This window comes from Pseudophryne corroboree, chromosome 3, assembly GCF_028390025.1.
Source record: "Pseudophryne corroboree isolate aPseCor3 chromosome 3, aPseCor3.hap2, whole genome shotgun sequence".
Lineage (NCBI taxonomy): Eukaryota > Metazoa > Chordata > Amphibia > Anura > Myobatrachidae > Pseudophryne > Pseudophryne corroboree.
The window spans coordinates 171,392,106-171,419,867 of record NC_086446.1 but is presented as its reverse complement, the minus strand read 5'-3'; the positions used below and the strand labels follow the sequence as shown (position 1 = coordinate 171,419,867).

The 27,762-nt window shown below is 44.3% G+C and overlaps 1 protein-coding gene across 3 annotated transcripts in view; it reads left to right on the top strand.

Moving 5' to 3' along the window:
* The window catches only part of ERCC6 (ERCC excision repair 6, chromatin remodeling factor), a 107,676-nt gene that overhangs the window by 70,384 nt on the left and 9,530 nt on the right, over window positions 1-27,762 (top strand). For all 3 annotated transcript variants that reach the window (XM_063958604.1, XM_063958603.1, XM_063958602.1), the window contains exons 9-16: window positions 7,471-7,641; window positions 8,760-8,936; window positions 16,354-16,470; window positions 20,987-21,082; window positions 21,619-21,837; window positions 23,366-23,476; window positions 23,644-23,763; window positions 23,926-24,020. In XM_063958604.1, the coding sequence (XP_063814674.1) occupies window positions 7,471-7,641; window positions 8,760-8,936; window positions 16,354-16,470; window positions 20,987-21,082; window positions 21,619-21,837; window positions 23,366-23,476; window positions 23,644-23,763; window positions 23,926-24,020 (1,106 nt within the window). The remainder of the gene's footprint in view (window positions 1-7,470; window positions 7,642-8,759; window positions 8,937-16,353; window positions 16,471-20,986; window positions 21,083-21,618; window positions 21,838-23,365; window positions 23,477-23,643; window positions 23,764-23,925; window positions 24,021-27,762) is intronic.

Genomic DNA, 27,762 nt, shown 5'->3' with positions numbered 1-27,762 from the left:
GTAGCCTTCGAAGCCCTGCAACTAGGCCGGTTCTACTCCAGACCTTTTCAATTGAACCTTCTTTCTCAAAGGTCTGGCTCTTACCTACAACTGCATCTTTGGTTAAGGTTATCGGACACGGATGTCGCTTCTATGGTGGCTCCAGATCCGCAATCTCTTGGCGGGACGTCATTTCGGATTTTGGAATTGGGCCATTCTGATGATAGACACTAGTCTCCGAAATCTGGGAGCAGTGGTCTTGAAATACCACTTTCAAGGAAGGTGGTCACATCAAGAAAGTCCGTTACCCATAAACGTTCTGGAACTCCAGGCAATTTACAACGCACTGACGGCAGCTTCCAGATTTCTTCAGACTCATCCTGTTCAGATACAATCAGACAATGCAACGGCGGTTGCATACATCAACAGACAGGGCAGAACTCGCAGTCGCCTGGCAATGCTGGAGGCCTCTCAAATTCTGAAATGGTCAGAGACAAATCGGGTGAATCTGTCCGCTGTCTTCATTCCGGGAGTAGACAACTGGAAGCAACTTATCTCAGTCGCCAGGACATTCATCCGGGGGAGTGGGCTCTCCATCCGGAGGTGTTCCACGCTCTCGTTCAAAGGTGGGGGTGTCCTCAAATCAATCTTATGACATCGCAACTAAATCATCAACTACTGAAGTATGTGTCCGAAACCAGAGATCCAGCGGCAGAAGCAGTGGATGCACTCATGACACCCTGGACTTTCGATCTGGAATACATATTTCCACCCATTCCGCTTCTCACACATGTTCTCAAACGCCTAAAACGCGAGTCAGTCAGGATCATTCTAGTCTCTACAAACTGGCCTCGGAGAAGCTGGTTCTCGGATCTTCAACTACTTCTAGCAGACTATCCGTGGCCTCTGCCGCTACGACACGACCTTCTGCAACAAGGCCCGTTTTTTACACCCCAACTTAACACAGCTACGTTTGACGATGTGGCTGTGGAGACCGCTATTCTAAGACGTAGAGGTATTCCTGACTCAGTCATCCCCACCATGCTACGGGCCAGGAAGCCGGTCACGGGGGATCATCACTGTAGCTGGCGTTCTTATGTTTCCTGGTGTTGGGGCCGACAGATTCCTTCCAAATCTTTGACTATCAATTTCGTGGCTTTCTCTTCAACACTGATTAGACTCCGGCCTCCGTTTGGCATCCTTAAAGGTTCAAATTTCTGCCCTTTCTATTTTTTTCCAACGCCGTCTGGCCCTTCTACCGGAAGTACAGACTTTTTTTCTACAAGGGGCGCTCAGACTTCAGCCTCCTTTTGTACCACCTACGGCACCATGGGATCTGTCTCACTTGGAAAACTGTTCTTTTATTGGCTCTGGCGTCGGCTCGCAGAGTATCCGAATTGGGTGCACTGTCGTGCAAACCTCCCTACCTTGAAGACCGAGCGGAACTTCGGACTCAGGCTACCTTCCTGCCTAAAGTGGTGTCAGCTTTTCATATAAATCAACCCATTGTAGTACCGGCTATTCCAGAGGTACCTGGACACTCCTCTACTCTGGACGTGGTACGAGCTTTACGTATTTATGTCGATGACGGGGGGATGATGGGTACTAAAGGAGGAGGAGCTACACACTTTTTCTAAATTAACATGTGCCAGCTCCCAGCAATCCAAGGTCTCTATCCCCAGCGTAAGCTTCCAGTGTCCCCTGTGGAATCGGAAAAGGATTTACTGGTAGGTACCAAAATCCTGTTATTTCCAACGCTTCACATTTATCAGATGGCTGTACATATGAAGTTATCGTGGAGATTTTAAGTAGCCAGCAGAGGGGGCTAGAAGACCACTCAACTTTTACTTGTCACTGCAGATCTGAAAGTTGACACGTTTTAAATGAAGTGTGACAGAGAAAAAGGCTAAAAGGTGTAATCTGTATAATAAGTTAAATTAAAAAAATATTATATATAAAATGTACTAGCATTAACAAATATTTCTTAATTACAAATGTTCCTGCATGCACACAGAATAAGCAGAATTGTCTGTGTATTGAAAATGGTTCTTATGTTTTCAAATTAATTTACTAGTGATGCAAACTTTATTGCACAGCAATTGATTGGTATAGCATTTTCTTGTGAATAACATATACAGTATATTTCTGAGTGTCCCTATACAACGTTGTATTATACTGTACATACTAGTGCTCTAACCCGGCTCCAGTTTGCTGTCCCACTGCCCTGCACTGAGACTTGTTTATTCACTGCTGAAGGTATAAATAAGGGTCAGTTGCTCCATGGATCTTATCTTTATTATACTGACAGGCGGATTTATCTCTCCTGACTTCTCTGGGAACTCAGAATAGTCCCTGGAGTGTAGGAAGGAGCAAGGAGCTCTCCTGTAAAGCAGAGGCATGCTGTATCAGGATAATTACCGGCACAGGCTAGTTAATCTAACAAGAAAGGAGATGGAGGAGCCCTGTCTTACTGATGTGCATGCAATCTGTGGAGAGATGTTTATTAAGGGCTAGAGTACAGGTTTTTATTAACTGTACTACTTATTACAGTTTGAACATTGTGTCTAATGTTTTAAATGGTATGTTTTAGTTGTTCATTACCTCTATTTCAAGTTTATCATGTTACTTATCTGTTCCTGATGAAGCCTGTGAACGGTTTTAATTGTCTGCTTTCCTACTTCTTGTGTCAATTCTGTGTTTCTGTTGGGAGTATTCTATAAAAGCAGAACAGACAAATTGATGTAAAATATAATTTCTGCTCTGCAATCCTGGACACCAGTTTATAAGGGCATCCTGTAAATGGAGAAACCCTAAGGATTGACATCTAAATGAATAAAGGGAATGGGAGACCCTTGTCACGAGGAGAGCTACCTACAGAGCAAAGGATGATCTCCTATGTAATTATATAGGAGACCCAAATAAATTTGCTGTAAACCTATTCAGGATTTATTAATATTGGATAATCCAGTTTGTTTAAATCAACAGTATATTATGCAATCAGAGCCTTTTATTTATTATTTACTTTATATGTTGAATTAGTAATGGACATGCATGTTGGTGACACTGGACCAGCTCTAATTAAATGCACTTGGCCAATGGATTTAAACGCAAACCATTTGTAGTGGAGTATTATTATGTCTCCCCCCTCCCCTGTCCCCTGCTGATTCAGCTGCCCCCTTCCCCCCTGCTGATTCAGCTGGAGGATGGCAACTATTAAATTAGAATAGATCCCACTCATATTATAGATACTTGGATTGAATTTTGGGACTCTGAGTAATAAAAATACCCCAAAGGTGGCATTCAACCCTTTGGCTTCCAGCTTTAGGTTTCCGGTAATTGGACAGCCCACACTTATGCAGCTGGATGTTACTGCTTAGTGCAGTATTATTAATTTGCTCTTTTTTATGTATAACCAATAAAATAACTTAGATAAAAGAAAGCTTAATATGTTCTGGAAAAACAGTATTAAATTAACTACAGTAGATTTATATAGAGGCTTAATACATCTGCCCCATAGTGTCTTGCGGGAAGAGTTCACCTCTTCACTTGTTGATAGATAAATTTCACGGTGATAAAGTACCAGACAATCGGCTCCTGTCATTTTTCAAACCCAGCCTGTAACGTATCCGTTAGGAGCTGGTTGGCTGGTACTTTATCGCAATGAAATGTATCACTTTTCAAGGCTTAGTACATCTCCCCCTCTATCACCAAGTGAAGAGGTGAACTCGTCCCACAAGACTCTATGGGGCAGATGTATTAAGCCTGGAGAAGTGATAAGTGGAAGGTGATAACGCACCAGCCAATCAGCTCCTAACTGTCACGTTACAGGCTGGGTTTGAAAAATGAGTTAGGAGGTGATGCGTGATCACCTTCCACTTCATCTTTTCTTCTGGCTTAATAAATCTGCTACTTGGGGGTCTATTTACTAAGCTGTGACGAGAGATAAAGTACCCACCAATACGCTCTTAACTGCCACGTTAAAGTTTTATTTCCTTCTGTATGCTGTTTGGGCAACAGCATACCTGCACCGTGGGAGTTGGGGGGGGGGCGGTCACTGACCTCTTGAGGCGCAGAGCCGCTTCCCCACTGCAGGACCACCGTCCTGAGGGGCTGTTTCTTCAGCAGGGCATGGCGCCTTGGCTGTCGCCGCCGCAGCATGCCGCACACCCCTAACGCTGCCAGAGGGTGATCATTTGTGGTGAGTACACACCGGGGACCCCATTAGGGGGGGTCACCCGGTTCACTGTGCGGCTGAAGCGCAGGTGAGGCATACGGGTCCCTCCTGGGGGGGACCCGCTGTAGCTCCTGCGTGAGACTGGCTAAAATGCATTGTACCAAGCATTTATGCGAGAATACAAACATAGGGAGACATGGCCAGTATAAATATAAAGCAGTAGCTCTGGCACCATGGTGGGGGGCGGAGCTACATGAGAGCGGGCTCAGCGTCATTTTGGCACCTTCCTCTGCATAGTAGCAGCCTCAACAGTTCCTCCATAACAGTCCCTGGATCACTAGTACCGGGTGTATGGGGGAGAGCCGCTAAAGTGTGCACAAGTAACATCCCTTTGAGGGATTTTTCATAATAATCTCACTGTTTACATATAAAACGCTGACAGCCTCACTGGGGCTGTGCAGCGCTAGGTGCGCTGGTGTCCTCTCTCCTGTGTCTCCTCTCACATGCAATAGGGCAGGCTTGTATTGTATTTCAGGCTGTGTTGTATGTGTATTGTACCTGTTTTTCGTATTCAGTATGGTAAAACAGAAGTTATGCAGTGTTTGTAATGCTAGATTCTCTCCCAGTTCATCTGGCTCAATACCTTGTGTGCAGTGTAGTCAATAATCTCCGAATGCTGATATCAATGTGGGGGAGAGTCCAGAACTCTCCTGGTTGGGGGCTATCAAAACTATGATGTCGGATATGTCATCTCAACTCACTGCAAATGCCAAGCCCAAAGCTCCAGAATGTTGATCGGAAGTAGGGCCTCAGGAACTGCAACAAGCAGTGGCAAGTCTAACTGCTACAAGTCTGTCTGCTACAGGTGCACAAAAATGTGCTCTACCTGCACACCTATCAGATACTGGTGATGATATACAGGATGATGTGGACCCCATAAGTGGGGATTCCACCCCTACCAAGGGTATTGAACCCCTCATAATGGCTATTCGGGATGTGTTAAAGCTCCCCCTGGAGGATGCTACTACTCAGCAGTCATTTTTCCTCCCACAAGACAAACTGACAGTCACATTTCCTGATTCCAAGGAATTGGATGACTTATTTAAAATAGCCTGGAAAAATCCAGATAACAAATATCAGGTATCCAAACGGTTTCTGCATACATTCCCCTTTGCCCCTGAAGGCAACGCAGCTAGAGGTACCAGAGGTAAGCCTAAGAAACCAGCCATTGCCGGATCCCAGGATCAAAGCACAAGTTCTGCTTCCGCAAAGACTTCAGCATGATGGTGCCCACCCACCCCGAGGGGATCTCGTGGTGGGAGCTCGGTTACGTCACTACAGCCACATCTGGGACGGTTCCTGCCAAGATGCTTGGGTAAGGGACCTTATCTCTCAGGGTTACAAGCTGGAGTTCGGCGGTACTCCTCCCCAACAATTTTTCAATTCAGGCTTACCAGCTTTGGAAAATATGCGCGATACGCTGCTACTGGCCATCAACAAGTTGGTCCAGTCCCAAGTCATTGTTCCAGTCCTACTATAACAACAAGGACAAGGTTACCACTCCAGTATGTTCGTGGTACCAAAATCAGACTGGTCGGTGAGACCCATTCTGAATCTGAAGTCCTTGAATCCTTACCTGAAGGTTTTCAAATTCAAGATGGAATCTTTGAGAGCGGTGATCGCAGGCCTGGAGCCAAAAGAATTCCTTGTGTCCCTGGATATCAAGGACGCTTACCTCCATATCCCAATTTGGCCACCTCATCAGGCTTATCTGCGGTTCGCCCTACTGAATGATCACTACCAATTTCAGGCGTTACCCTTCAGCCTGTCTACAGCTCCGAGGGTGTTTACGAAGGTGATGGTGGAGATGATGTTTCAGCTCAGGGTCCAGGGGGTCAACGTAATTCCCTACCTAGACAATCTCCTGATAAATGCGAGTTCCAGGGAGCATCTACTGCTCCGTATAGATTGCACTATCCATCTTCTGTCTCGCCACGGGTGGATCCTCAATCTGCAGAAGTCACACCTGGAACCATCTCGGCGGCTCTGTTTCTGGGGATGCTACTGGATACTGTAGCACAGAAAGTATTCCTCCCAGAGGTCAAAGTTAGATTACTTCAAGAAATGGTTCGCAGGGTTCTCCAACATGCTCGTGTATCCATTCATCTTTGCATAAAATTGTTAGGGAAGATGGTGGCCTCGTACGAGGCGATACAGTTCGGGAGGTTTCATGCCAGACCTTTCCAATTGGACATGCTGAACAAGTGGTCCGGTTCACATCTTCAGATGCACCGGATGATTTGGCTGTCGCCCCATGCCAGGATTTCACTTCTATGGTGGCTACAGTCTTCCAACCTACTGGAAGGACGACACTTTGAGATTCAGGATTGGATCCTCCTCAAGATGGATGCGAGTCTGAGAGGATGGTGAGCTGTCACCCAGGGGGCGCAGTTCCAGGGCAGGTGGTCTGCCCCAGAGGCCCAACTTCCGATCAACATTCTGGAAATTTGGGCTATCTACAATGCTCTGATTCAGGCATCCCCTCTACTCCGGGATCAGGCAAGCCAGGTGCAGTCTGACAACGCCACGGCGGTGGCGTACATCAATCGACAAGGAGGAACAAAAAGCAGGGCCTGCATGCAAGAAGTGTCAAGAATACTCCTCTGGGTGGAAAGAAATGCAAGAGCACTGTCCGCGATCTTCATTCCGGGAGTGGACAACTGGGAAGCGGATTTCCTGAGTCGCCGCGACCTCCACTCGGGTGAGTGGGGACTACACCCTCGGGTGTTTCAACAGATCAGCGACAGGTGGGGATGCCCACAGATCGACTTGATGGCCTCTTGATTCAACAAGAAGCTTTGTTGCTATTGCTCACGTACCAGGGACCCTCAGGCGAGTGCAGTGGATGCGCTGACATCGCCTTGGCCTTACCAGCTGGTCTACCTGTTTCTTCCGATTCCACTAATCCCAAGGGTGCTCAAATGGATCAGGCATCAAGGAGTGAGGCAAATATTACTTCTCTTGTTCTGCCTTCAATTAAATGATATTGCTTATTTTATTTAATTTCTGACATCGGATTACTTTCAGACAGGAATATACTGTAAGTTGTACACTAATAATGAAATCCTAATCATTATACCCTGAGGAAAGTATCACAGCTATATAAAACCTCATCAGCTCTGTGCATTTTCTCTTTACACTGTTACCTTTATATCATGTTAAAATGCACTTGCTTTTTTCAAGTTAAAGACTATTGTCCTTTTCATAAGTCTGCCTTTTTTGATCTTTTTGAATTCATTGCTACATATTCATTGCAGATAAGGCTGATTGGAGAAATTGGAAATGGTCGCGGCGTCCTCATTACCTCCTACTCCAATGTGCGCTTAATGCAAGAAGAAATACAGAAATATCACTGGCACTACATTATCTTGGATGAAGGACACAAGATTCGCAATCCCAATGCAGCTGTCACTCTGGCATGCAAGCAGGTGAGTGTGAAAGGTCTTACAATGAGGGCCGTAGCTGTGTATGATAGTTACTGTTGAATTGCTAGAGTAAATATAAAAATTGACAGCGGCAATTTGCATATCTGTCATATTCAGAGTAGGGTGGAACTTGGCAGCCAGATCAGTCTTTCTGTGTAATAGGGGTTTATGGGCAAGACTCAGTATTGTGGGCATATATGCAGAGCTCCGTGTGAATCATACATGAGGGGAAGGGAATCCTTTTTCTGACATATCTCTTGCACCTAGCATGGGATCAGTGCAACGGTTTGGGGCTGCATGGCTTTCTGCTTCCCCCTGCATTAGTTCTAAAGATAATTGCATTAGCATAAGGTAGTAATTCAGGCTTCTGTGTCTGCCGGCAACTGCAGCCATTTTGCGAGAGAATTATCCCCATTGTGTGCATGGAACTAAATGCAAGCAGTGATGTGACTGATTCTCTCCATGCATTACTTTTAGTGTGGTCCGCCTAGCAGACGTCATCTGCCACCTAGTACAGTGACATGGCCAAAAGTCAGTCTACACTGACATTTCATATAGAAACGTGAACACAGCGTGACTTATTGGGCGCATCACATTGCAGCTCACTGCTTGGAGTCGCCCCCACCTGAAGGAGGATCCTGGCTGCCTCCTTCACCTCAACCCTGACCTGCCCTGCACTGGAGGAATTGCAGCCTCACAGCCTTCCCTTATCCTACCCAGAGCCTGCCAAGCACTAAGTGAGATACAGGCTGGGAGGGGGTCTAGGGTGCACGATGAGCTTAACGTCCTGTTACCTCCCCCCAGTCCATGATCCTAAAACACCCGCCACCCCCACACTGGCTACTTTTAAAAAGTGCTCTGCTACGGAGCATGCAGTGCCTAAAACTGCACCCCCATCTTTCTGCACACTTAACCTGACCACGTACCGCTAACGTAAATCATTTCTGGGGTGAGCACTGGTATATGTAGGGCTGCATCGGCTACTTTGTTTGTGAGCAATACATTGGCAAGGGAGTTATAAGAGCAAGAATAGTGTATAAGCGGATGAACACCAAGCTAAATTAATAAAATGTGTATTTTTTTTTTTGTTTTGTTTTTATAACCTCTTTCTCTTTTGCCAGTTTCGTACCCCTCATCGTATAATCCTGTCTGGATCTCCAGTTCAAAACAATTTGCGGGAACTGTGGTCTTTGTTCGACTTTGTTTTCCCAGGAAAGCTCGGTACGCTGCCTGTTTTTATGGAGCAATTCTCTGTACCAATCACCATGGGAGGGTACTCAAATGCATCTCCTGTGCAGGTACACCTTTTTTTACCAGATTCAGTTAATGCTCACAAATGTACAATAATTTTAAGTAGGATGTGAGATTTAAAAATAACAATTGTCACACTCCTCCTTATCAAATTATTTAGCTATACCTTGCTATAATTATTGTAAGATAAAATGCCAGCGTAAATCAGCAGCAATTATTTACTAGTTTGTCTCCCTCTTTCCATCATTAATTCTGGAAGTAAAGGTTCCAGGTGGTAAGTGAAGCGCAACTATTCTTGCATATCCTATATAAGAAAAAGCTAACGCTGCACCTCGCCTCTGTGGGGGGAATTCAACAATTTTGCACATTGACAGCCACTAGATGGTGCCCCACAGAGCAATTCAAGTGTTGCTCTGTTTGGACGCGCACAGCAGTTGGCGCTGACACTACTGTTATGTTGTTCCTTCATTTTGACGGGCTGGTAACTACTGTAGTACCATCCTATACTTTTTGCAAAAGTTGTGATGTCATATCACAGCAAATTTGGCTCCTGGGGATCAAATAGTTGTCTTGCCTCATTGGTGATACTGTACTCTTCTCTTGCTGCACCATACACTCAAGTACACTACAGGTGGCAGGGTTTGTCCTAGAAACTAGTTATACTACACAACGCCTTGCCAACCTTTGTGGATAGGTGCTAAGAATTGCACACTCAGAATAAACAAAGCAGTAATTTTTTTTTCTGCTGCGGGGTACACTGGGCTCCACAAGGATAGACATTGGGGTGTAGAGTGGGATCTTGATCCGAGGCACCAACAGGCTCAAAGCTTTGACTGTTCCCAGAATGCACAGCGCCGCAGCCTCTATAACCCCACCTCCCTGCACAGGAGCTCAGTTTTTTAGTTGATGCTGCAGTAAGCAGAGGGGCCGGGGGTACTATTCTCCGCTGTTTCTAGTCCCGAAACTGAATGGGTCCTCCCGGCCCATTCTCAACCTCAAGGCATTGAACAGGTTTGTGAAGATTTCCAAGTTCCGTATGGAAACCCTTCGCTCTATAGTTCTGGCCTTGGAACCTGGGGACTACATGGTCTCCCTGGACATACAGGATGCTTACCTGCATATTCCTATAGCAGCGTCACATCAACAATATCTGAGGTTTGCTATTGGCAACCTACATTACCAATTTCGAGTGTTACCTTTTGGTTTAACAACGGCTCCGCGAGTCTTCACCAAAGTCATGGCGGTGATGACGGTGGTACTCCACCGTCAAGGGGTCAGGATACTGCCGTATCTGGACGACTTGTTAATCCTGGCAGATTCCCCAAAACTTCTCCTACGTCATCTAGATATGAGGGTCCGGTTTCTACAAGCCCACGGGTGGCTCATCAACTGGAAGAAATCCTCCCTGCTCCCTGCTCAGAGCATGGTGCATCTGGGAGCGCTATTGGACACTCTCAACCGGAGGTTGTTCTTGTGTCAGGAGAAAGTCCTGAAGCTTCAGGACAGGATTCGTTGCTTCCTTTCTCGTCCGCAAGTGTCAATACATTCGGCAATGCAGATGCTGGGCCTCATGGTATCAGCATTCGACATGGTGGAGTATGCTCAATTCCATTCTCATTCCCTCCAGAGGCTGATTCTAGCCAAGTGGGACGGCCTGCCTCACCGGATCAGGTCTCACATGATCTCATTGACTCCGCAGGTCCGTCTGTCGCTGCTCTGGTGGCTCCAGGACCACCGATTGTGCAGGGGCCGTCCCTTCTGGTTATCCGACTGGGTCCTGTTGACGACAGATGCCAGTCTAAGAGGTTGGGGTGCGGTGCTGGAGCAACACTCCCTTCAGGGTCGGTGAACCAAGGAGGAGTCCCTCCTCTCAATCAACATTCTGGAATTGCGGGCGGTCTTCAATGCATTGAACCTAGTCCAGCATTTAATTCAGAACCGTCCTGTTCAAGTGCAGTCGGACAACGCCACCACAGTGGCTTACATAAATCATCAAGGCGGCACTCGAAGCCGTCTGGCAATGAAGGAAGCCTCACGGATTCTACATTGGGCGGAACGCCATCTACTGGCCATATCGGCAATCTTCATTCCGGGAGTCCTGAATTGGGAAGCGGACTTTCTCAGTCGTCAGGACGTACATGCCGGCGAGTGGGGCTTCCATCCAGAAGTGTTTCAACTTCTAGTGGAAAAGTGGGGTCTTCCAGACGTAGATCTGATGGCGTCTCGACACAATCACAAGGTTCCGGTCTTCGGAGCAAGGACCAGGGATCCTCAAGCAGCATTTGTGGATGCGCTGGCGGTGCCGTGGAGGTTTCGGCTGCCGTACGTGTTCCCTCCAGTGTCACTCCTGCCCAGGGTAATTCGGAAGTTCAAGCAAGAAAAAGGAATTCTACTTCTCATAGCTCCAGCGTGGCCCAGACGGCTCTTGTTCTCAGACCTGCAAGGCCTATCGTCAGAGCGTCCAATTCTACTTCCACAATGCCCAGACCTCCTCGTTCAGGGCCCCTGTGTCTACCAGGACCTAGCCCGGCTGTCTTTGACGGCGTGGCTCTTGAAGCTTCCGTTTTAAGGGCTGAAGGGTTTTCTGAGGCGGTCATTCAAACTATGTTGCGGTCCCGGAAACCGGCTTCTGCTCGGATTTACTATAGGGTCTGGCATTCTTACTTTGGTGCGCATCTAACAATTATGACGCTTCCAAGTTTAGTATAGCCAAGTTGTTGGCTTTTCTTCAGCAGGGCCTGGACTTAGGCCTGCGTCTGGCCTCCCCCAAGGTTCATATTTCTGCCTTGTCAGTATGGTTTCAGAGAAAAATTGCGACCTTACCTGATGTGCATACCTTTACTCAGGGTGTGTTGCGTATCCAACCTCCATATGTCCCGCCTGTGGCTCCTTGGGACTTGTGGGTGTTTTTGGAGGCGTTACAAGAGTCTCTGTTTGAACCTCTTGGTTCAGCTGATCTTAAGTGGCTTTCCCTTAAGGTGGTGTTTCTGCTGGCTATTGCTTCAGCTAGAAGAGTGTCTGATTTGGGAGCTTGTCCTGTAGTTCCCCATATCTGATATTTCACCGTGACCGGGCGGTTCTGAGGACTCGTCCCGGATATTTACCTAAGGTGGTCTCCTCGTTCCACCTTAACCAGGAGATTGTAGTTCCGGCACTTGTTTCTCCTGATCGGACTCCCAAAGAGCGGTCTTTGAATGTGGTACGGGCTCTCCGTATCTATGTGAAGAGAACTGCTTCCATTAGGAAATCTGATTCTCTCTTTGTACTGTTTGGATTTCACAAACGGGGCTGGCCTGCTCACAAGCAGACTTTGGCCAGATGGATTAGAATGGTGATTGCACATGCTTATGTGAGGGCTGGTCGGTCTGCTCCTGCTCACATTACGGCCCATTCTACTCGGTCTGTTGGACCTTCTTGGGCGGCCCGCCGTGGTGCGACCCTTGAACAATTGTGCAAGGCAGCTACGTGGTCTTCAGTGAACACGTTCATAAGGTTCTATGCCTTCGATACTGCCGCTTCCCAGGATGCTTCCTTTGGACGCCGGGTTCTTGTGCCCGCTACAGTGCGTCCCCTCCCATAAGGAACTGCTTTACGACATCACCAATGTCTATCCTTGTGGAGCCCAGTGTACCCCGCAGCAGAAAATGAGATTTATGGTAAGAACTTACCTTTGTTAGATCTCTTTCTGCGAGGTACACTGGGCTCCACAAGGCGCCCACCCTGACGCACTTAGCTTCTTTGGGTTGGTATGGCATTAGCCGCTGACACTTCTCCTGTCGTGAGAGTGTGGTGTATGTGGCTACTAACCGTTGTCGTCTCTTTTCCTGCTACTGCATTGGGCTGGTTAACTAAAAACTGAGCTCCTGTGCAGGGAGGTGGGGTTATAGAGGAGGCGGCGCTGTGCATTCTGGGAATAGTCAAAGCTTTGAGCCTGTTGGTGCATCGGATCAAGATCCTACTCTACACCCCAATGTCTATCCTTGTGGAGCCCAGTGTACCTTGCAGAAAGAGATTTAACAAAGGTAAGTTCTTACCATAAATCTCGTTTTATTTTTTTCCAAGCTCTCCTTGCCTTAGTAGAAAAAACATTTTTGGTAAGTAATTCAAGCATCTTTTTTTTTTTTTTTTTTCCTGATGCCTCAGTTGGGTAGGTGTCAGAAGTGTAATTTGTTGTTTGCAGTGACCGTGACCCTTTGGTGGTACAGTATCATTTTGATATGTGAATGTGCTCCATCCTGAGACCATTACAGTTGAATAGCTATATCCATGAGCAGAGCCGGATTAAGCATTTGGGGGGCCCGGAGCACTAAAGACAGGGGGGCCCTCCCCCTCCCGTCATCACCACCCCCTGGCTGTGCCTGCTGTTTGTTCCCCACTCCCGTCCATGAGGCAGCAGCATAGGGCAGGTCCTACCTGCACACCTGCGGTGGGGGCGGACTCCAGAGCCTCCTCTCGGGCAGCATGGGAACCGATTGTGCACATCTCCAGCCTCCGCCACCACCACCAGCTCTTCCAGTAATTGTGTTGCTACTGGTGGTGGAGACTGCAGGTGAGCAGAATTGTCAGTGAATAGTAGCAGTGCCAGCAGGGGCAGAACTATACTTTTCTTTTAGGGGGAGCTGGCAGTGGACGTCCCCCCACTGTGAGAAGTTTGTGTTTCAGAAAGAGAGGGGTGCCAATAACAAGAACTGGCGCAGACGTTTAAGAGGAGAGAGAGTGCAAGAGATGCGGAGAGGGGGGCAGAGAGAGTATAGGGGGACAGAAAGGCAGAGAGGGGTGCTGAGAGGAGAGAAGGGGCAAGAGAGGGGGGTAGAGAGGAAACAGAGATGGGCAGAGAGGGGAGAGGGGTGTGAGAAAGAGAGAGAGGATAGGAGAGCGAGGTGCAGAGATATTACAAAAAACATAAAAATCCAACAGTCCATAGGCAAAAGTAAATACAGCCATACAACGCTGTTCTTCCATCACTGTAGCCCCAAGCATAAAAGAAAGATACTAACATTAAATATATGTAAGCAAATAAAACAATAAATATATCCCGGCGGCGCCGCTACCTTTTGTTGCCTCTGAGTCCATGTCATGTACTGTATGTGGGCTGCTTACTTCTCTTGTACATCTCTCTCCCTCTCCTCCCATTGCATCTATGCCCTTTTCTTCTTCTTTCTCCCCTCACTACTGACAGACGAACCGGGGCTAACTTATGGTGGGTCTCAGACACTCTGAGCCTCCCGGCCACCCAGAGCAAGTGCGGGCACTGCGGGGCTGCTGTAGGGTCCGCCTCCGGAAGGAAGAGCAGAAGTGTGGTGATGATGGCTATCGCTAGCCAGTGCTCCGCGCTCGGATGCCTCCCAGGCTGCTGCTGACGTTATATGGTCGCAGCTATGTTAATCGATGTGCCTATAGCTACACATAAGTACACTGTCACTGTGGCTGTGTGTTACAGGGGAGAGGGTGGGTGTGGATCTGCCACTGAATGCCACAGTTGGGTAGGAGCGGCTCTGGACAGGGGGGCCCGGGGTTACTAACCCCCAGTGACCCCCCTCTTAATCCGGCTCTGTCCGTGAGGAGAAAAGCTTATATGCGAACACACCTGTTTATTCCTGAGAAGATTTTACTCTGAATGTGGTCATATTTAAGAATTTTCTTTTTGGGGAGGGAATGTGAAGTTGGGTTTTAATCCAATTAATACAATACAATTCACAATCTCTCATCTGATACCAGGATTAGCAGCAGAGACGTGTTGATCTGCCTCATCCATGAGCCGATGGTGAAGGGATTCACCTCCAGGGTCTATTAAACATTTATTTGTTTAAGAACTCCCTAGAAGAATAGGGTCAGTGGTAACGGAAAAAACTCGTAGTCTGACAGCTGTTGGCAGGATTTGGGTTTGCAATGCAGTAAACAAAGTACAGCTTAAACTTTGGATACACAGACAATTATGGATAATTAGCTCTTTAGGCAAATGCCTGAAGCACTTGGAAGCCATGGAGACCTTATATAGGTGACCCATGTTTGTAAAAAAACAAAATAAGGTACGACTGCTGTGTGTAAGTAATAACCAGTCATTTCTGAGTGGGACAGAATCTGGGCATTTATTGTTACAGAAGCTGCCAAAGTGCTAAGCATCGGTTAGGTCATTAAAAAAAAATTAAAAGTAAAAAAATCAATAATTATATATCAATAAATCAATATATAAGTACATTTGGACACTGACACAACGGGGCTGATGTATTAAGCCTGGATAAGAGATAAAGTAGTGATAAGTGGAAGGTGAATAACGCACCAGCGAATCATTGTGGGTTAGAAAAATGACAGTTAAGAGCTAATTGGCTAGTGCATTATCACCTTCCACTAATCGCTGCTTTATCACTTCTCCATTCTTAATACATCAGCCCCAATATGGGTTGAATTTGAGTCTTTGAAAAGTCAGTTAACGGTCTGTTTTTTCCTGTCTATTAGATAGCGGGGGGGGAAAACAGACTCCCAACTGACTTTTCAAACAATTAAATACCCCCCTATGTGTTGTGTTTGCTGTTGACCAAAACATAACACATGGTCTGTAAAACAAGGTGGAGGTAGTGTGATGTCATGGGCTTGCATGGCTTCCAGTGACACTGGGTAACTAGTATTTATTGATTATGTGACAGAATCAGACAAATGAATTCTAAAGTAAAATACTGTCAGGGAAGACTTCTAAACTGCGCTTAGATATATCTTTCAATAGAATAGTAACAGTTAGTTCAGCTGAGCAAGTCAACAGCTTCACACATCACGATTAAGGCACCAAGTCATCCTCTGGACTATACGTGGCTCCAGATGAATCACCTAGTGTATATGTATGTGTGTGTATGTATGTATGTATGTATGTGTATGTATGTATGTATATATATATATATATGTGTGTGTATGTGTATATATATATATATATATATATATATATATATATATATATATATATATATATAATGTATGTATATATAGTGCCGATCGACCGACACTCAACTCACCACTTTTCAGATAAAGTACCTGGGTGCCCTCCCACAGATCAGCTAGGAACCATGCAGACAATACAGAGAGGACGGACGGCACTCCACGGATTTGTAAATACAGCTAACAGCTACACAAGCTTTAACATCAACATTTCAGGTGCTGTATTATTGGCACTTTTCGTCACCTGACGAAAGGTGCCAACCAAGTAGCACCTGGAATGATGATAAAAGTTGTGTAGCTGTTGGCTGTATGTACAAATCCGTGGAGTGCCGTCAGTCCTCTCTGTATTGTATATGTGTGTTAAACAAAAGTAACAAGATGCACCTCTAATTGTGCAGCATTTTCTAATAACACCTTTCATGTGCTCCATAAATTAATTTTTTATAAAAAGCCTTGTACCAAATATAAGATTAAATGAGTTTATTTGACATAGTTGATATTTTTTATTTTATTTCTAATATTTGCTGTATATTTTAGGTGAAAACCTCGTACAAATGTGCTTGTGTTCTCCGTGACACCATTAACCCCTATCTACTAAGACGTATGAAGGCAGATGTAAAGATGATCCTCTCTCTCCCTGACAAGAATGAACAGGTAACCTATCTTGTTTCTATATTATGGTCTTTTCTATTCATTCATTTGAAGTTCATTGGGGTAGATTCACTTATCGTGCCACTATAGCTCTACCTGCTTTGCTTTTTATTGAGGCAAAGCAGCCAGCAATGCCGACTAGACCACCAGAAACAGTCCTTCAATGCCCCTCAGCCCCTCCCCCCCCACAAGTCATCGGACCACCACACATGCCTTTGCAATGGTCATCAGATTTTTACGCACACACACTATGTCGCATATTCATATTATGTAACACACTGTATCGAAAATTCATATTATGCCACACACTATGTCCTAAATTCTGAAGTGCCTGGTTAACCTCATCCGTGCCAGACACAATCTAAGAAATCACTTAAAAGTTGGCAGACATTAAGAAGCCTCTGTAAATATCAACCAGCAAATCATTTATTGTCTGTTTTGTCTGGCAGCTGCTTTCTCATCTGGGGCTTACCCAGTGTGGGGTACAGCAGACACATACATGGTGGCACTCTTTCTTTGCCCTCCTATTCAAGACTTTAGCTGACTCATAGCATGCATTTATTTACCAGCCTCTGATCTTGGCCTAAATGTATTAAGACTTAAGAGATAAAGTGGATACGGATAAAGGGGTCTATTTACTAAGACTTGGATGGAGATAAAGCACCAGCCAATCACCTCCTAACTGCCATGTCACAGGCTTGGTTTGAAAAATGACAGGAGGTGGTTGGCTGGTACTTTATCTCCGTGCTTCCAAGGCTTAGTAAATACATCTCAAAGAGAGATAAATGACCAGCCAACCAGCTCCTGTCATTTTTCAAACACAGCCTGTGACATGGCAGTTAGGAGTTTGTTGGGTGGTCATTTATCACTCGTTGGGATAGATGCATCATCGCTTGGAGAGTGATGAAGTGGAGATAGAAAAAGCACCGGCCAATCAGCTTCTAACTGCCGTGTCATAGGCCCTGATTGAAATATGACAGTTAGGGGCTCATTGGCTGGTCATTTATCACTCTCCATTTTATCACTCTCCATTTTATCACTCTCCAAGCGATGATGCATCTAGCCCAGAATCTGTCTCCACTTTATCTCTTGTTAAGGCTTAATGCATTTGGGCCCTTGTCCTTTACAGTCTGTGCGCAGCATTGTGACTATGGAGGCTCAGACTGCACTTATTGGCATCTGTCCCCGTCATACCCTTCTCCTGCATCCAATCATGCACGCAGCTCCTCTTGTGCCGCTTGCCCTGATCTTGCAGAACAGAGCTGGATGGAAGCCCCTTGCAGGCTAGAAGAACATGCAAGGTGGAGGCTCATGTGCAGAGCTGCTGCTGGATGGGGTTGTCAGTGCAGATATAGGAGGAACAGAGGGTTCTCCCCCAGTCCCTAAGCAGGCTGATACAGTGAGCCTGTGCCTCTTGCTCACACCATATTAAGCTCTACAAGGTGCATTTAAACAGGACCTCCGTGTAGCCCTGCGGCAACTCAATCAGGTCAGGTGTGATCCCCTGTGAGGGTCCGTCCCCTTTGGCGGGCACGGTGGTGTAGCCCTGGAGAGAGTCCATCCGTCTTTCGATCCCCCCCAGCATGCTGCACCCACTGCAGGGAGGTAGAAGTGGCTCCAGGCAGATTCTCTTTCACCTCGCAGAGTCGCACACTGGCAGAAGGCGGAACAACACTGAATGTGGCGGGTGTGCGCTCCGACCCACCTACAACTGTAACCACTCCCTTAGGAGTGACCTGGCCCCTTGGATTTGTCGAGCCCTGTGTTAACATCTCAGCTGCCAGAGTAGGGGAGTTTAAACTACCCCCTCTGGCAATCCCTACCAGAGAAAATCAGCCTAGTGCTGATGCGCTGTGTTTTAGCTCCTGGCCGGCTCCAAAACGCATGCTCGTGATCTCGCAACCATCACCAGATCTTTTATGTGCAGCAATAGCTGCCAGTCTCCAGGGATGCTGCTGCAGGTTAATATACATAACGGCAGGTATACCTGCCAATATGTGAAGAAAAGATGAGCCACAAAAGCTTACTATTCTTCTTCGTCCATAGGAAACATGGGGATGACACTGGTATAGGCTGGTAAACTGGAGTCTGGGCACAAAACTGTAAAGATTTTTTTTCCCAGTAGCCTAGGCTCCCTCTCCCCTATACCACGCCCCCAGCTTAGAGGTGCAGTTTGTGTTTGGTGTCTCATGTACAGGGCTGGATTAAGGCTGGTACCATTAAACACAGGGTTATAGTCCCCCTTGTGGATTCCGACTGGAGGTCGGGATTCCGATCTTTGGTATCTTGACAGCCGGCAAAATGAATGCCTCCCATTTATTTGTACACTCAATTGTGAACAGCAATTTATTGGCATTCACATAGATATCACTTATATGCATAGTCCACTTATTAATTTATTTGTGGCGCTCTAACATTCCGTGCACTACCCCTTAATAGTACAGTTTGGATAACTTTTGTGTGTAGGGGCATTCTTGGATTTGCATTAACATGTCTTTTAAGAGCAAAGCACCTGGGGAGTTATGGTTCAGGACCGCAATGGTCCCTGCATCCAATGTTTCACGGCTATGCAGTGGGAGGTCCTTTCAGCCACAGTTTCCAGTCTGGAACCAGCATGGGCTTGCGCACTTTCACAGGTAATGTTGCAGTTAATCAGCTTGCAACAACCAGGCCGACTTCCCCTGCTAGTCTACCTACAGGTGTGGGCCAGGCTACCAGCGTGCACTGTTACTGGTTCCCCTTTTCACATCTTTTTAGTGTTTTGAACTGAGTGTGTGCCGGTCTCCTTCACCTTGGCTTGGGCTAGTTAACATAACTGTGGGCGGGGGTATAGGCGATGCTGGGAAAGAAATCTTAACTGTTTGGTGCCCAGGCTCCAGCTCACCATCCTTGTGTCCCCTGTGAATTCGAAGAAAAGGATTTAACAGGTAAGAACATAAATCTCCTTATTTATTAATTCACAATTTGGTATATAGCACAGCAAATTCAGTTGCGCTTTACAATTGGAAACAACAGTGAAAAAACAAAACTGGGTAATAACAGGCAGTAATAGAGGTAGTAAGGTCCTGTTCACAAGCTTACAATCTATAGGGAAGTAGGCTTTGACACACAAGGATAGGTGCTATCTATTACATAATGGCACACCAGATTGCAAGGGTTCTTTTGTAGGCTGTATGATATGGTCACACAGCAATGTTGTCCAGGGGTCAGGAGGATGGGTAAGTGAAGAAAGAAAACAAAATGAGAGGTATGAGTGGACTGTACAGTGGGGATATAATTGGGTAGGAAAGTTTTATGAAGGTTATGTATGCGGCTCTGGAATTTGATAAGCTTGCCGATGAGTTTTCAGGGAATGCTTGAAGGTTTGGAGACTAGAGGAGAGTCTTATTGTGCATGGGAGGGCATTCCACAGAGGTGCAGCCTGAAGAAATTCCTGCAATCGTGAATGGGAGCAAATAATGAGTGTGGATGAGAGATGTTGATCTTGTGAAGAGCGAAGATGTCGGTTTATTATTTTTTTAATACATGTGAATTGCTGGATGTTTGCAGATGCCATAGAAAAAAGAGATTTATTTTTTTCTTGGTTATACGCTTTTCATACATACCAAGGCTTGTTGTAAGTGTCAAATAGCACATTTGATACCACCTTCTACTACATCTACCCCATTGGATCATGGGCATGTTGAGAGAGATGTAGTAAACATTCAATAGAGGAGAAGGGCCTAATTCAGACCTGATCGCTCCTCTGCTAATTTGCAGAGGTTTGCGATCAGATAGTTGCTGCCCAGAGTGAAATTCTGCCCCGTGCAAGTATGCCTACGCTGTGTAAAAAGCTTTGCAAACGCTGGTCTGCTGCAAATCCATTCGCAACTCACTCACCATTGAATGATTTTTCCAGTCTGTGCGTAGCGCAGGATCTACTCCTACAGTGTGAAAGAAACAGGCTCATCGCGCCGGAGCTGACGTCACACACCTCCCTAAAAACGTTTGGGAACGCCTGCGTTTTTCCTGGCACTCCCAGAAAACGGTCAGTTACCACCCACAAACGTCTGCTTCCTGCCAATCAACCTGCATTCACCTAGCAATCAAAAAAGATGCTGGTTTCTTTCGCAGTTTGGCCTCGTGTGTGCTCATTACAATCCATATGCATGTGCAGTCGCTCGATAATCGTCCGCCTTGCTAATTCACACAACAGAAATCAGGTCTGAATTACCCCCAAGATGCCCAAAGCAATAATTCAGATTCTAGCTAGCATTTATCCAGAGCATTCTATAAAATGATTGTTATAGTAGATGCTGATTGGTTGTTACGGGTAGCGTCTACCCAGTAGAACTTTAATTATTACTTTGGCACTTTCTTATATCTACAAACTGTACTTTAAATTCAACCCTTCTACATACGTACTACAAGTTCAATATGTTTTGTTTGGAAGGTGCTATACAAAGTATAACAATGACATGTTTATGTATTGGCTAGAGTTTTGTCCCATTAATACTACATTTTATTCTGGTTGATGTAGGTTCTGTTCTGTCGTCTGACAGAAGAACAGAGACAGGTGTACCAAACCTTCATAGACTCAAAGGAGGTATATGGGATACTGAATGGAGACATGCAGGTGAGCATACCAAGCAACACAGGACACAGATCCAGCTGGCATTTCACAATCTTTCAGTTGTCCAGGCCACTCTAGTTTTCAGGAGATATAATATGATATAGATATGAGATATAATATGTAATTGAGATTTAATACACAGTGACAGGGCAAACCCTGATTAACTTCACAGTGTTCTACTGAGGTGAGGGGCTGGATCCATGCACTGACAGGAGGGAAGACTGTATCAGGGCTTCAGGCAGCCAGTGACCGCTGTAAAGGCTATTGTGCTAGACATGCACAGTAAGAGATTATACAGTGTATGCTCACAGAACAGATGCATACTGTATGTCAATAACAATCTAGTATTATGTATTACAGTGACAGACTCAGAATAGACTATAGTGTTATCTGTATAATATTTTTCAGACATCATTCATTTTTAAATATGTCTGAAAATATTTAATGTTCATTACAAAGGTTTCAAAATACTCTAATAGTCATTAATTGTATCTTGCAATATAGGATCGCAATCAGCTCACTCATTTTGCATCCCACAGGTGTTCCCTGGTCTCATTGCTTTGAGAAAGATCTGTAATCACCCAGATCTGTTCTCTGGAGGCCCTAAGATTCTGAAGGGGACCAAAGATGAGGATCTGGAGGAGGGTGACCAATTTGGTTACTGGAAGCGCTCAGGAAAATTGGTAGTAGTGGAGGCACTTCTGAAGATTTGGCATCGGCAAGGGCACAGAGTTCTTCTATTCACCCAGTCACGACAGGTTGGAATGTGTTTGCTTAAACATGTAGGGCCAGATGTATTGGAATGCAAGATGGCTGGAGCTCCGAGACTCCGGCTGAACTAGTAAAAATTTTTTTGTAAAGCAGGAAACCTTTACAAGGCAAAACCAACCTGGTTTTGCCTTGCAAACGTTTGCTGCTTTAAAAAACGTATGAGTTCGGCCAGAGACTCAGAGCTCCAGCCATCTCGCATTCCAATACATCCGGCCCAAATAGTTTGTTATATTTTCTATGACTTTTCTTCTGATGGGTTGGAAAAAAGACTACATTGCATCTCTGTATGGTAAATTCTAATTTCTTTTTAGAACCATATTATGTATTACTAGTTATTTATATAGCACACACATATTCTGCAACGCTTTTACGGAGAATATTTGGATATTCACATTAGTCCCTGCCCTTGTGGAGCTTACAATCTATGGGGCAGATGTATGAAGCCTGAGAAGGGATACAGAAGTGATAAACCAGTGATAAGAGCAAGGTGGTAACACACCAGCCAGTTGAATCCTAACTGTCATTTTTCAAATCTGTGATGATTGGCTGGTGCGTTATCACCTTGTGCTTATCACTGCTTTATCAATTTTTTTATCTATTCTTTAGGTTAATACATCTGCCCCTATATTCCCTACCACCTGACATGCACACTTATTCATGCTAGGACTAATTTTGTTTGGAACCACTTAACCTACCAGTATTTTGTGGGATTGTGGGAGGAAACCAGAATACCCAGAGGAAACTCACTCAAGCATGGGGAGAATATACAAACTCCACACAGTGGGAGTTGAACTCATGACCTCAGTGCTGTGAGGTAGAAATGTTTACCATTACACTGTCCGTGCTGCCCAGAGGGAGGTAGAACAGCACCATCATAGCTGCCAATTTCATTTTACTACCGAAAAATAGCCTAGATCATTCTTCCCAGCAATACCATGTTTTTTGTTTTTTATATATTTACAGTGAATTCTTCTTAAAGTGTCATTTACAACTTGTGATTTAAATTTCCATTTGGGCAGTTATAGATCTAATTAGCTTATATAAGCAGAGGGGGAAAAAAAGCACATTGTTAAATCCAGTTTATGAACCTTCCATTATCCACCTCTCCTGGTAGCGAATTTCAATTCTAACCAGAAAAAACAATGTTCATGATACCATTTTATTCTGATCCTGGTGACATAGTCATTCTATACATAAATATTATTATTTTTTTTAAGTGTCTTTTTTTTCGTCATCGTCAACTAAGCTAATTGTTCTAAGTTTTATTTATCAGATGAGCACTCCAGTTTCTTTATGTCCTTGTAGAGTATTGCCCCTGTGTCCTCCTAGGGTAGTGCCGCCATGTTCTTGTAGAGTAGTGCTAGCACAATAAGCAGTCTGTATGTACAGTATTACCTTTTTCAGTGAAAGTTGATTATTTTGTAGCTAAAGGTTGCAGCAGCAGAAACTCCCAGCTCTGTTTCAGGGAGCAATATGTAAATGTATTCTTGTGTGTGAAGCCCCTCTTGTTGTCAGATGTTACAGATCCTGGAAGTATTTTTAATGAGTATGGGTTATCCTTACGTGAAGATGGATGGTACTACAACTGTTGCTTCACGGCAGCCTCTCATCGCAAGGTATAATCAGGTACATAACAGAAGAATAAATTAATTGCTTTTCTTATGGAAGCCATGATGGGCTGTATTTATTTATAGTACACTGCATGTACTCCGAAGTTGATAAAGCTTAACTGCACCTCACTTAGTGTGACTTCACTGAAATAGTTGTTGTTGGCCTGACTCTGTGTGTTTCAGGACACCTCGATCTTTGTCTTCCTTCTTACCACCAGAGTTGGAGGGCTGGGTGTCAATCTGACTGGAGCAAACAGAGTAATTATTTATGATCCTGACTGGAATCCAAGCACAGACACCCAAGTAAGTTGTTTTTATATAAGGAAGGAATTAAGGCTTTGAGCATCCTCTAAAATTATGTTTCTCTTCTTTATAAGAAATTAGCAGTACATTAGCCTTTGCGTAATGAATCCATGTTTACATTTAGATTCTGATGATTGAGACATTAATCTATTTCATTACCAGGCTCGGGAGAGGGCATGGAGAATTGGCCAAACCAAACAAGTAACTGTATACAGGCTGCTTACTGCTGGGACCATAGAAGAAAAGATTTACCACAGGTACACCAAGTACAAAACCCAGGCTATAAACATACAACCCTCTTCTCATGTGGTAACACAGGGTACGAAATGATTCGACGGCTGCTGTAGCTCTTTAAAAAAGTAATTCGTGATATATATCCTATTCACTGTACTTTGTTTTCTAGTGTTTTAGCATAAGTGGAATACACAAGTCATGTTAATATTTGTATAGAAAGACACCTGTAAATAATGTACAGATGATGAGTCCGGATGTCATAATTTTTGCCTTTATTATGGATCATACGGAATAATGCAGCCCTTCTGAGTGTTGGAAGTCTCCTCCGATTTGTTAAAAGTAAAAGAACCATTTTTTTTATTTTTATTTTTTTACCAAATGATCGTACAGTGAATATAGTGTAGTAAATATTGGGTGAAAGTACAAAGGGTGCTAAAGGTCTGATATCAGTTGAAAAACTACTTTACTGTTTGTGAATTCTTACACAATTTGCTGCTACAGTAACTTAAACAATACAAGTAGATCAGACTAATACAAACAAAAACTGCTGAAAGCGCCTCGTAATAAATTGTTCTATAAAAAAAATTCCCCACTTTCAATGCGCTGCTGTGTAGGCACTGTGTATTTGCCTAATTGAAGGAAACTAGATTGAAAAAAGACCTCAGCTGCGCAATGAAATTGGAAACATGAAAAAAAGTTGACGTATGCTGAGATAAATTATAAAGAACATTTTTAATATGACAATAAAAGAAATTTCATACAATAAAACATATAGTCTGGACTTAAACCTTATAAGGAAAATAGTAAAATACCCTGTACTGGATATCAGATAAAACAAGCACTTGTGATGTGATCAGTAACAATATGCAACATTTGTATCCAACAAGTAGAAACAGTATCGTATCCTGGATATGAATGAATTGTTAGAATGTGGAGTAATTCATAAGTTTTAGACTGGTAACTGCAGTCCCGTGAATGTATTAATGGAGCTCCTTTATGTAGAAATGCTCCGATGTCGGATAAAGTCAGAATTACCTCTCCCGTGGGCTGGTTTCTAACCGAGCGTCCTCTGTTAGATTATCCTGCGTTGCCCACCACGTAGCTGTCACTGGGAGGGCGAGTGCAAAGCTTGCACCGGGCGGAGTCCTACACGGAGACGCTGCTGGAGGTATGAAGGAGCCGCTATGGAGACTGAGTTGCCAATGCTGCTCGGCAGGCCTCGATGTCAGCTGCGGCGCGCAGAGAATAATATGCCACTGCAGGGGCTGCAAGGCCAATATCGGTCTCTTAGTATAGATGACAGTGCTTGTCATGCAAAATGCTGGTTAGGCAGAGTGTAGAAGTCCAGTAGGTAAAAAAAAAATTTGAGGAGTCCTAACCGGTTTCGTCACGCTCCACGTGACTTTCTCAGTCACGTGGTGGGCAACGCAGGATAATCTAACAGATGACGCCCGGTTAGAAACCAGCTCACGGGAGAGGTAATTCTGACTTTATCTGACATCGGAGCATTTTTACATAAAGGAGCTCCATTAATACATTCATGGGACTGCAGTTACCAGTTTAAAACTTATGAATTACTCCACATTCTAACAATTCATTCATATCCAGAATACGATACTGTTTCTACTTGTTGGATACAAATGTTGCATATTGTTACTGCTCACACCACAAGTGCTTGTTTTATCTGATATCCAGTACAGGGTATTTTACTATTTTTCTTATAAGGTTTAAGTCCAGACTATATGTTTTATTGTATGAAATTTCTTTTATTGTCATATTAAATTTTCTTTATAATTTATCTCGGCATACGTCCGCTTTTGTTCATGTTTCCAATTTCATTGCGCAGCGGAGTTCTTTTTTCAATCTAAACAATACAAGTGAAGTGAATTCTGAACCGTTTTAGTATGTTTAATTTTATTCAAAGTAGCTGAAAATAACTGATCCTTAGTTGATTATGACCTGTAGGATCAGAAAATATGTAATTCATCTTATGCATATCATCCGTTTTTGCAAAACCGAGGAAAAGGCATCCCCAATCTGCTCACTACAGTTCTCTCTTATGCAAACTTATGTATGTTTCTTTATGTAATGATTTCTTGAAAATGTCATTGCATGTGTGGGGAAGTTGCTCAGTGAAACAGTTTAGTATTGCATACTAACTGGTGATTACCTCTTTTGAACATTAACCCATTGTGGTCAGGTGTACTATGTCTTTATATTTAGTAAGGTATAGTCGTGGTGTAAAGGACAGAGTATGATTACTGATTAGTAAAAGAAAACAAATACTGAGCAACATCCCCAAACAGGTAATTTCAACTTTAAACTTGTCATTCATTTTGTACGCTCTGGACATGGCTACTACTAACAAATGCACAGAAACATTTTTTAAAGCTATGTCTGCAAATGCTAGGAGCTTAGGAGACAAAATTCCAGAGCTAATTGCGATAATGACAAGGGATAACCTGGATTTTGTGGCTATTACAGAGTCTTGGTGCAATGAGAATCATGACTGGGACTTAACTATACCAGGATACAATTTATTTAGGAAAGATAGAATAGGAAGAATAGGAGGAGGGGTAGCAATGTATGTGAAAAAAAGCATAAATGCCACTTTAATACAAAATATTGAAGCCAAAACTGAGGCCCTTTGGGTCACCATAGAAACTGGGAAGAAGGACATTATTCGCATTGGGGTGATCTATAGACCACCAGGCCAGGGGCAGGATTTGGACAGGAACCTATTGTTGGACATCTCTAAAATGGCTTTTAAGGGAGAAGTCATAATCATGGGAGACTTTAATTTACCTGATGTAAATTGGGAGGGGTCTTTTGCAAGTTCAGCTACAAGTGGCAAATTTCTACATTCCTTACAGGGAGCATCTCTCAAGCAATTGGTGAGGGAGCCCACTCGCAAAGACTCAATATTAGATCTAATTCTTACAAATGGTGATAGAATATCTGATATATATGTGGGTGAGCACCTGGGATCCAGTGATCATCAAGCAGTATGGTTTAGTATAAAGACAGGATCCAACTCCTCTCACACAAAAACAAAGGTGTTGGATTTTAGAAATGCAGACTTTGCAAAAATGGGGAGATGTTTAAGTGATTCATTGGCAGACTGGAGGAACTTGGAAGGGGTGCAGGAGAGGTGGAAAAAAATTAAAAGTGCATTACTAAGTGTAACAGACCTTTGTATCAAAATGGTTAGGAAAAGCACCAGGAAAAGGAAGCCAGTGTGGTTCACAAAAGTAGTATCAACTAGTGTGAAAGCAAAAAAGATGGCTTTTAGGAAATACAAACAGACTCAAAATAATAACGACAAAGAGGAGTATCTGGACAGACGGAAGGATGCTAAGAAAGTGATCAGACGTGCAAAGGCAGAAGCTGAGGAGAAAATGGCCCAGTCAGTAGATAAAGGGGGCAAAACTTTTTTTAAGTATATAAGTGAAAGGAGAAAATCAAATGGAGGAATAATAAGACTTAAGACAGAGAGTGGGCATTTGGTGGAGGGAGACAAGGCAATAGCAGATCACCTAAATAATTATTTTTGCTCAGTATTTACTACAGAAGAAGGGATGGGGCCACAGTTAAATTGCAAGGACATTCATAAAAATAAGGTAGATGAAAATACATTTACAGAGGAGAAGGTCCTAACAGAACTTTCAAAACTAAAAGTGGATAAATCAATGGGACCAGATGGAATACACCCAAGGATACTCAAAGAGCTAAAAGATGTCCTGGTTACACCTTTAACAGAATTAT